At 66.4% G+C, this 10,196-nt stretch overlaps 1 protein-coding gene across 1 annotated transcript; it reads left to right on the forward strand.

The window, feature by feature from the left end:
- The first annotated feature begins 3 nt into the window (after positions 1–3).
- On the forward strand, positions 4–10,172 carry LOC104561554 (laminin subunit beta-2-like). Its single transcript, XM_062008710.1, has 33 exons — positions 4–135; positions 278–441; positions 545–680; positions 848–921; positions 1,028–1,216; positions 1,296–1,359; positions 2,045–2,247; positions 2,335–2,455; positions 2,825–3,013; positions 3,099–3,278; positions 3,355–3,467; positions 3,575–3,654; positions 3,732–3,867; positions 4,015–4,170; positions 4,288–4,415; positions 4,498–4,615; positions 4,720–4,912; positions 5,065–5,208; positions 5,324–5,555; positions 5,626–5,789; positions 5,871–6,095; positions 6,684–6,898; positions 6,990–7,086; positions 7,155–7,527; positions 7,599–7,783; positions 7,860–8,101; positions 8,169–8,372; positions 8,454–8,598; positions 8,903–9,110; positions 9,195–9,336; positions 9,425–9,601; positions 9,677–9,836; positions 9,915–10,172. The coding sequence occupies exons 1-33, from the start codon at positions 93–95 to the stop codon at positions 10,049–10,051; spliced, it is 5,337 nt and encodes a 1,778-aa protein (XP_061864694.1). The 5' UTR covers positions 4–92; the 3' UTR covers positions 10,052–10,172.
- Positions 10,173–10,196: the final 24 nt, after the last annotated feature.

The raw sequence follows: 10,196 nt of genomic DNA on the forward strand, positions 1-10,196 counted from the left end.
GCGGGGCGGGACGGGAACGGGAGCGGGCCGGGACGGCGGCTGCCGGGCACCTGCCGAGCCCCTGTTTGCGCGCGCTTTGCGCCCCGGTTGCGATGCGGAGTCCCGCCGCCCTACTGCTGCTGCCGCTGCTGGCCGGTGAGTCGGTTCTCTCCCCCCTCGACGAGCCCCGGTGGGGGCCGGCCCCGCCGCCTTGTTTCCGGGCGGCCGCGAAGGGGGCCCCGGGCAACTCCCCCCCCCGCCAGCCCCCCAGCGCCCTCAGCCGCCTCCTGCCCCGTAGGGCTTGGGGGGGCCTCGGCCCCTGATTCCCCCCAGGGCTGTGCCCGCGGCAGCTGCTACCCGGCCACCGGGGACCTGCTGGTGGGGCGAGCCCCCCGCCTGAGTGCCACCTCCACCTGCGGCCTGCGCCGGCCACAGCCCTACTGCATTGTCAGCCACCTCCAGGTGAGGGCACTGGGAGGGGACCGGGATCTGGGGGGCACTGGGAAGCCGGGGCCGACAGGATGGGGATGAGGACACATGTTGCCGAGCCCCTGTCCGTTCGCAGGAAGAGAAGAAGTGCTTCATCTGCGACTCACGGCGACCCTACGATGCGCGTGCCAACGCCAACAGCCACCGCATCGAGAACGTGGTCACCACCTTTGCCCCCCGCCCCAAGAAGGCCTGGTGGCAGTCAGAGAATGGTGAGCGGGGGGTGGGGGTGGCAGGGCGTCCCAGGGGGCTCTCCTTCTCTTCCTCCCACGCTGAGGAAGTGTGACTCAGCCGCCGGCTGTGGACGCACCCCTGGACCACGGCCGGGTGGGGGGGGACCAGTGGGTAGATGCTCTTCAGTCACGGGTGCCATCCCTAGGGGTCGAGCACGTCAGCATCCAGCTGGACCTGGAGGCCGAGTTCCACTTCACCCACCTCATTATGACCTTCAAGGTGGGTCCTGGCACGTGACTACTGGGGATGGGACAGGGTTGGCCAGGCCAGGATGGACCCATGGGGGCTGTGGGGGTGGCCCCCGTCTCAGCTGGGTGTCCCGCAGACCTTCCGCCCTGCGGCCATGCTGGTGGAGCGCTCCGCCGACTTCGGGCGCAGCTGGAAAGTCTACCGCTACTTCGCCTACGACTGCGCTGCCGCGTTCCCCCATGTCCCTCGCGGGCCCCCACGCCGCATCGACGACGTCGTCTGCGAGTCCCGCTACTCTGACATTGAGCCCTCCACAGAGGGGGAGGTGAGGCCTTGGTGGCACCCCGGGAGGGTCAGGGGACCCCCGCAGTGTCCCCTAATTGCACTGCTGTGTCCCCTTCCAGGTGATCTACCGAGTGCTGGACCCTGCCATCCCCATCCGGGACCCCTACAGCCCTGACATCCAGAGTGAGTCTCCCACCCCGGGCTCCTGCCTGGCTGCTCTATTTTGGGTGCAGCTATTTTGGCAGCTCTCTCCCTGCTCTGAGCCTCACAGCAGGGTCAGGATCAGATCCAGCCTGCAGAGGCTCGGACCCCTCCTGCATGCTCCCTGTGGGAGCAGCTAAAGGTCGAGATGCATCAGGGCGGGCAGAGGGGGATGACAGTGCTGGAGCTGTGCCGGAGCCAAGCCCAGCCCCGAGTCGTGGTGCAGGATGGTGTTGGTGACAAGCAGAGGAGCTGGGCTGGGCATGGGACGCAGTGGGTTAATCCCCCAGGGCTAAATTTAGTCTGGGAGCAGGAGGGGAGGAATCTGCAGGGCAGAGCTGCTGGGAAGCTGCAGTCCTGGAGCCATCCTGTCCGGCAGCCTGTGGGGCATATCCATCCTCCCAATGGCCCCAGCTGTGGGTATCCCACTGCCCAGAAATCACCCTTGCCCAGGGTGATCATTCTGCACTGGAGGGGTCCCAGCTCCAGTGAGTCATGCACAGCCTGACCATGCACAGCCACACACGTGGGAGTTGACCCACCATAGCCACATACAGTCCAGCCTGGCCACGTGCAGCCACGTATGTGTGAGCCAAACGATACGCAGCCCAACAGTGCACAGCCTAGCCCAGCTCAGCCCACCTGCCCTGTCTCTTTCCCACCCCAGACCTGCTGCGCGTCACCAACCTGCGGGTGAACCTCACCAAGCTGCACACGCTGGGGGACGACCTGCTGGACTCGCGGCGGGAGATCCGGGAGAAGTACTACTATGCGCTCTACGAGCTGGTGCTGCGCGGGAACTGCTTCTGCTACGGGCACGCCTCTGAGTGCGCCCCGCTCAGCGGGGTCCCTGCCACCACCAATGGCATGGTAGGGTGAGCAGGCCCCACGGGCCCTGCCAGAGCCGGGTAGCTGTGCCACTGGGTCCCGCAGCCTCTCACTGTCATGTCCCGGCAGGTGCACGGGCGCTGTGTCTGCAAGCACCACACGCAGGGGCTGAACTGCGAGCGCTGCCAGGACTTCTACCAGGACCTGCCCTGGCGCCCGGCTGAGGGCTCCAGCACCAACGCCTGCCGCCGTGAGTGCCCCGTGCTGGCACCATGTGGTGCCCAGGGGCTTGGGTTCCCTCCCGATGGGGTGGGGGAATGGCAGTTCTGCACATTGTGTGTGGGGATTTTGGCATCCTGGGGGCTGTGGCTCGGGTCTGGGGGTCTGCATACAATGCTTTGGGGTTAGGAATGCTGCATGTGGGGCTGTATTTCAGAGGGATGGAGTGCTGCAGGCTGCAGTTTGCAGGGTTTGGGATGCGGGTGCTGCCTGCTGCAGTGTGGGGCTTGGGGCTTGAGGGATTGGGGTTGAGGGGTCCTATAGGCTAGATTTTATCCCTGGGGGTGCTGCGTGCCAGGATCAGGGTGCCACATGCCCTGCCATGCTGCCATCCCTACAGGCTGTGACTGCAACGAGCACTCGCGGCGGTGCCACTTCGACATGGCCGTTTTCCTGGCCACGGGGAACGCCAGTGGGTCCGTGTGTGATGGCTGCCAGCACAACACCATGGGCCGCCGCTGCCACCTCTGCAAGCCCTTCTACTACAAGGACCCCAGCAAGGACCTGCGGGACCCCGCAGTGTGCCGAGGTCGGTGCCAGGGGATGTGCAGTGTGGGACAGGTTACTCAGGGTGGGCCAAGGGGTCGAGGTGCTGACCCTGTCTGTGCCCCCAGCCTGCGACTGCGACCCCGAGGGCTCGCTGGACGGGGGGCTGTGTGATGGTGCTGATGACCCGGCCCGGGGGCTGATTGCGGGGCAGTGCCGCTGCAAGGAGCACGTGGCTGGGCCCCGCTGTGACCGCTGCAAGCCCGGCTTCTTCGGCCTCAGCGCCACCAACCCGCAGGGCTGCCAGAGTAGGTACCGGGGCGGCACCTGCCCGGGCCAGGTGTGTGGCTTGGCCCTGCTGGACAGCGCTGGCTCTCTGTGCAGGGTGCCGGTGTGACCCCCGTGGCACGGTGGCCGAGGGCAGCCGGTGTGACCCTGTCAGTGGCGAGTGCTTCTGCAAGCGGCTGGTGACTGGGCGCAACTGTGACCAGTGCCTGGTGAGTGGGATGTGGCAGGGCCTGTGTGCAGTGCTTGGGGGCTATGCACAGTGCACAGAACCGTGGGACTACAGCCAGGCGCTCCCCGACACTTTTGCCCTCTGCAGCCTGAGCACTGGGGGCTGAGCCATGACCTCCCGGGCTGCCGGCCCTGCAGCTGCGACGTAGGAGGTGCCCACAACAACCTGTGAGTCTTGGTGGGGAGGCAGGGGGCGAAGGGCACCCCTGCCGGCATCGGGGCTCACGATGCCACCGGGGTACCAGGTGTGCCATGGAGACAGGGCAGTGCCAGTGCCGCAGCCACGTGGTGGGACGACAGTGTGACCAGGTGGAGCCTGGTTTCTACCGCATCAACCTGGACCATTACACCTACGAGGCTGAGGATGCTCAGCTGCATCAGGTAAGAGACAAGGATGTCCCTGGCAGGGGGACATCAGGCAGAGCAGGGCAGCGGGTAGCTCTTTGCAGGGTCCCCAGGTTGGCAGGGCAGTATCTGCCACCTAAAGCAATTTTTTGGATCCTGTCTCACAGTTTCTTCTCACACCAGGGCTCGGTAGTGGAACGTGAGCCCCCCACGGACCGCCCGGCTTCGTGGACGGGGACAGGCTTTGCCCGTGTGCTGGAGGGTGGCTGGGTGGAATTTCAGGTGAGCGACGTGCCCTTCTCCACTGAGTACGACGTGGTCATCCGCTATGAGCCCCAGGTGAGCACCAGGTGGTCAACCCGACAGTGGGATGCGTCACCAAATGGGGAGGTGGTAGTGGTGGTGGTGGGCGCCAGAAGGTGAGGCTTTTTGACACAGCCCTTTCTCTATCGTCAGCACCCGGAGCCCTGGCAGGAGGTGAGGGTGAGGGTGCTGCGCCCTAGCCCTGTCTCTGCCAGCAGCCCCTGTGGAAACACCATCCCAGCTGACGACCAGCTCTCCACTAGCCTCCCCTCTGGTGCCAGGTGAGGCTTTCACCAGCACTGAGCTGTGCCAGGGCTTTCAGGAAGCATCAGGCTGCCCACGCTCTGCTTTGCCCCCACCCAGGTACGTGGTGCTGCCCCGGCCCATCTGCCTAGAGCGAGGAGTCTCCTACACCCTGCGTCTGGAGCTGGGCTGTGCCACTGCCCGGCAGGATCCCACCGCCAGTGTGCTCATTGATTCGGTGAGGGCAGCGAGACCGGGAGCACCAGCCCTTGGGGAGAGCAGGATGCGGCCACAGGGGACATGAGAGACAGGTGTGACATCCTGCTGACTTGTCCCTCACAGCTGGTGCTCCTGCCCCGTTACTCCTCCCTGGAGATGTTCATGGCGGGTGACCCCAACTCCATGGAGCGCCGGGAGACCTTTGAGCGGTACCGCTGTGCCCAGCCCTTCCACGCCGCGGGGCCCAAGTCTGTGGCCGAGCCTTGCTCCAGCCTCCTGCACAGCTTCTCGGCCATCCTGCACGATGGGGCACTGCGTGAGTCCAGCCCCTGCCCCTGCCTGTGCCCCATCCCATGCCCCGTCCCATGCCCCATCCCGTGCTCCTTCCCATGCCCCTTCCCATGCTCCATCCTGTGCCCCTTCCCATGCCCCGTGGCAGCAGGCACTCACCCCCGGCTCTGCCCGCAGCCTGCCTCTGCGACCCCCAGGGCTCTCTCAGCGCCGAGTGCCAGCCCCAGGGTGGGCAGTGCCAGTGCAAACCCAACGTTGTGGGACGGCGTTGTCACCGCTGCTCCCCAGGAACCTTCGGCTTCGGGCCTGGCGGGTGCCGAGGTGAGTGCTGGGGGCTATGCCAGCCAAGCCTGGGGAAGAGTCCAGGGCTGGGGGTGCCAGGGAGGGATGCTGTCTGCGGCCTGGGGACAGATGACATGGGTGCCGTGCCTTCCAGCGTGCCAGTGCAGCAGCGAGGGGTCAGTGAGCGCCATCTGTGACAGTGCCACGGGGCAGTGCTCCTGCCGTGAGGGTGCCCACGGCCCTCGCTGTGACCGCTGCCAGCCCGGCCACTGGGGCTTCCCTGCTTGCCGGCCCTGCCAGTGCAATGGGCATGCCGAGGACTGTGACCCCTGGACGGGCACGTGCCTGCGCTGCCGTGACCACACGGATGGTGAGAGGTGCCAGAGGTGAGTGGGGTGTGTGCCTGGGTGAGGAGCTGCCAGCAGCACTGGCCCCCGCTGACCTCCTGCCCCGCAGGTGCGCATCTGGACACTTTGGGAACCCGGCACTGGGCTCAGGGCAACACTGCCGGCCCTGCCCCTGCCCCGAGGGGCCCGGCAGCCTCCGCCACTTCGCCGCCTCCTGCTACCAGGACAGCCGCTCCCGGCAGGTTGTGTGCCACTGCAGCCCCGGGTACACAGGTGAGTGCCTGCCACAGGTCACTTGATGCCCTCAGAGGGGTCTCTCATCCCCAAGCACTGCCCAGCGCTCTGTGCCGGCAGGTCCCCGCTGTGACGAGTGTGCCCCTGGGTACTACGGGGACCCGCTGCAGCCCGGCGGGCGCTGCCTGCCCTGCCAGTGCCACGACAACATTGACACGACAGACCCAGAGGCATGTGACCGGCACACGGGGCGCTGCCTGCGCTGCCTCTACAACACGGCAGGGCCCCACTGCTCCGAGTGCCAGCCCGGCTACTATGGGGATGCCACGCGACACAGCTGCAGGCGTGAGTACCGGTGGCCAGGCTGAGATGGGCTTGCCTCCATGTCCCACCATGAGTGTCTATGGCTGCCCTTACTTGTGCACTATGCTGGGGGCTGTGGGGTCCCTGCAGCCCTGCCCTGCTCTGGGCTGTCTGCTCAACCGAGGCACTATGGCCCTATCCTTGTCCCTGTGCCCAACTCATCCTGTCCCATCTCCATCCTCATCTCCTGCCTATTCCTGTCCCTGTTGCCATGTCATCCCAACTGCCGCCCTGACTCTGTCCTCATTCCAGCCCCCTCCCATTTCCATCCTGACCCTGTCCCATCTCCATCCCATCCACATCACTGGTCCCCACACTGTTCCTATCCCACCTCCATCCAGTCCCCACCCCATCCCTCCCTGATCCTGTCTCCATCCTATCTCTACCCTTACCCATCCTCATCCCATCCCTGTCCATGTCTCCATACCACTGCACCCTCATCCTATCAACATCAGATCCCAATCTCATCCTCATCCTATACCATCCTATTCCATTCCTGTCCTCATCTCCTCTCAATTTCCCTGTCTCTGTTGCCATCCCTGTCCTCACTCAGCACATGTCTGGTTCCAGGTTGCTCCTGCAATGCTCTGGGCACAGATGCCAGCACCTGCGGGCCCCAGCAGTGCCAGTGTGACAGGCACAGTGGGCAGTGCCACTGCCTGCCCAATGTGGAGGGCCAGAGCTGTGACCGCTGCAGCCCCAATTTCTGGAATCTGGGCAGTGGGCAGGGCTGCGAGCCGTGCTCCTGCCACCCCCAGCACGCCCTGACACCCACCTGCAACCAGGTGAGACGCGGTGGGGACAGGATAGGGGGGATGGAACGAGGCTGGGGACGTGCTGCAGCAGTGCCAGCCTTGGCCACGCTGTGTCTTTCAGTTCACAGGGCAGTGCTCGTGCCGGCCGGGCTTTGGGGGCCGCACTTGCACCGACTGCCAGGAGCAGCACTGGGGTGACCCACGGCAGCAGTGCCGAGGTGAGAGCCGGTGCCAGTGGGTGGGCCGTGGTGGAGCCCGCGGCACCCTGACACCCCTCTCCCCGCAGCCTGTGACTGTGACCCCCGCGGCATCGCCAGTGCCCAGTGCCACCGCAGCAGTGGCCACTGTGACTGCCGGCCTGGCATCTCCGGAGTCCGCTGTGACCAGTGTGCCCGGGGCTTTGCTGGCACCTTCCCTGCCTGCCAGCCCTGCCACCCCTGCTTCGGTGACTGGGACCGGGTGGTGCAGGACCTGGCTGCCCGCACCCGGGCGTTGGCGCAGCGGGCCAGCCTCCTGCAGCACACCGGGGCCACCGGCGCCTTGGAGGGCACCTTCCGGCGGCTGGAGGAGAGCCTGGCCACCGTGCGTGACGTGGTGGCCACCCGCAATGCCACCGCGGCTGCTGCCACCCACCTGACGCACATCACAGAGGGGCTGCGGTGAGCACCCGGCGTGGGGCACGGCTCCAGGGGTGGCGGCAGCGGCGCATTCTCAACCCCTTCCCTTGCAGGCGGCAGATCGGGGAGGTGACAGAGAGGCTGACACGGCTGGAGGGGGAGCTGACAGCCGCCCAGGACGCCAACTTCAATGCCAGTCACGTGCTGAGCACGGTGGACCGGGGTGCCCGTGCCCTCAACCACAGCCTGCAGGACCTGGAGCAGCGGCTGCACACCCTCAAGACGTCCAATTTCCTCGGTGAGCTGCACCACAGAGCCAGGCTGGGGTGGCGGGGCCCAAGCCAGGGGTCTGACGGTGCCCCTGCCACCCCCAGGGGCCTATGACAGCATCCACCAGTCCCACGGGGAGTCACGGGAGGCCGAGCGCCGGGCAGACACCGCCACTCGCGCCGTGCCCAGTCCCGTCAGCATCTCAGCAGCCACCCGGCACCGCACCGAGCAGCTCCTCGCCAGCCGGCGGGATGATTTCAATCGCCAAAATGCGGCCAGCCGGCGGGCACTGATGGACCTGGCAGACAGGGCACAGGCGCTGAGCCTGCACCCTCTCAATGAGAAGGTGGGATGCGGGGAAGGGACTTGGAGGATGGCACCTAGAGCCGCTCCAAGCCCGCGCTGCCTTGCAGGTGTGCGGTGCGTCGGGTGATGTGCCCTGTGCCGAGAGCCCTTGCGGAGGAGCTGGGTGCCGGGACGAGGATGGCGGACGGCGCTGCGGGGGGCTGAGCTGCAGTGGGGCTGTGTCCACAGCCAACAGCGCGCTGGACCGGGCACGCCATGCCCAGGAGGAGCTGCGGCGGGCCACCAGTGACGTGGCCGAGCTCTCTCACAAGGTGTGTGGCGCACGGGTGCTGGAGGGAGCTGGTAGCATGTCCATGTTTCCCCCAGCCCTTAGGATCTCTGCCCCTGTTCAGGTAGCTGAGGCCAAGGGGAAGGCGAATGAGGCTCGGCTGCGGGCGCAGGCAGCCCTGGACAAGGCAAACCAGACCAAGGCTCGTGTGGAGAGCTCCAACAAGGAGTTGCGGGAGCTCATCAGCCATGTCAAGGCCTTCCTGAGCCGTGAGTGCCAGCATGCTGGGGTGCTGGCTGACCCTGCCTGGCCCTGCGTGGCTTTGTACCTGCATCGTGCTGCACTGACCCTGCATCTTGTCGCACTGCATGGTCCGGGTACTGCATGTGGGCTGTACCACCCTGGCACTGCACTGCACAGTCCCTGCCCTGCCCTGCGCTTGTCCCCTGGCCCTGCAGCCATCCCCTCACACCTCCTGCTGTTGCTTCCCCTTGCCCTCCACTGCACCCTGGTCTGCCTTTCCCCTCTGCCTCGGGGTGCCACAGGGGAAACACTGATGGCTCCCACCTACAGAGGAGGGGGCCGATCCTGAGAGCATCGAGGTGGTGGCCAGCCGGGTGCTGGAGCTGTCGCTCCCCGCCGCACCGGCCCAGATCCACCGCCTGGCTGAGGAGATCAAGGCGCGGGTGCGCAACCTGGCCAGCGTGGATGCCATCCTGGAGCAGACGGCTGGCGACGTGCGCCAAGCCAGGCAGCTGCTGCAGGATGCCCAGAGGGCCAGGTGAGCCCAGGAACCTGGGGACACAGTCCCCTCAAGGACCCCCCAGCCCAGGCTGGTGCTGAGGCCGTGCCACCTTGGCCACAGGTCGCGAGCAGAGGGAGTGCGGGGCACGGCTGAGGCGGTGCGACAAGCTCTGGACAAGGCGCAGCAAGCTCAGGATATGGCCGCAGAGGCGCTGCGCCGGGCCACTGGTGACATCCAGCACAGCGAGAGCACCATTGACATGGTAAGGTCCCTTGTCCCTGTGACCCCAGCCCCATCCCCACCATGCAGGCACCCTGACTGTGCCCATTGCCCATGCCACCACTCCCCAGATGCAGGCCCAGACAGGGAGTACGGAGCAGCAGCTGGCGGGTGCCATGGAGCGGATTGGTCTGCTGGACAGACAAACGGATGCCCTGAAGGTGAAGCGTGCCAACAACAGCCTGGCAGCCACGCGTGCCCAGGAGGCAGCTGGCACCGCGCGGGACCGAGCCAGCGAGGCCAAGCAGGTTTGTGAGAAGCAGGTGTGGGTGGTCAATGGGGGTCTGCCGGGGGTCCTGCTGACCAGTCCCACTGACTGACAGATGCTGGAGGGGCCGCTGCGGGACCGGTACCGGACAGCACAGGAGCTGGTGCAGCACCGGGCACAGGGTGTGCAGCAAGCAGGCAGCCGGGCACAGCAGTTGCGGGATGAGGCCGCTGGGCTGCTGCAGGATGCCCAGGGCAAGCTGCAGCGGCTGCGAGGTGAGGCTGGGGCAGGGGGCTGTTGGGGGTGGCTGTGGCGAGGAGCCAGGCTGAGCCATGTCCTCCCTGTCCCCGCAGCACTGGAGGAGGAGTACGAGCGGAACGAGCGGGTGCTGGACGCCAAAGCGGCCCAGCTGGGCGGGCTGGAGGCCAGGATGAGGGAGGTGCTGGCCACCATCAACCAGCAGGTCCAGATCTACAACACTTGCCAGTGATCCCCAGTGCCCCCACTGAGCCTCCAGCACCTCCCGTCCAGCCTCTGCTTGTTCCGGGAGCGCTGTGCAGGCGGGTGACTGCGGCACATCCCCCGTGTGAATAAAGTTACAGAGCAAGGCGGCTTCTCCTCTGCCCTGTGCCGTG

This window comes from Colius striatus, chromosome 15, assembly GCF_028858725.1.
Source record: "Colius striatus isolate bColStr4 chromosome 15, bColStr4.1.hap1, whole genome shotgun sequence".
Classification (NCBI taxonomy): Eukaryota; Metazoa; Chordata; class Aves; order Coliiformes; family Coliidae; genus Colius; species Colius striatus.

Excerpts from the sequence above, each read along its gene's own strand:
- LOC104561554 (XM_062008710.1), top strand. The coding sequence starts at position 93 with ATGCGGAGTCCCGCCGCCCTACTGCTGCTGCCGCTGCTGGCCG. Across the intron at positions 4,416-4,497 it reads AGCCTCCCCTCTGGTGCCAG|GTACGTGGTGCTGCCCCGGC; the intron begins GTGAGGCTTTCA and ends GCCCCCACCCAG. Across the intron at positions 6,899-6,989 it reads TGACACCCACCTGCAACCAG|TTCACAGGGCAGTGCTCGTG; the intron begins GTGAGACGCGGT and ends TGTGTCTTTCAG.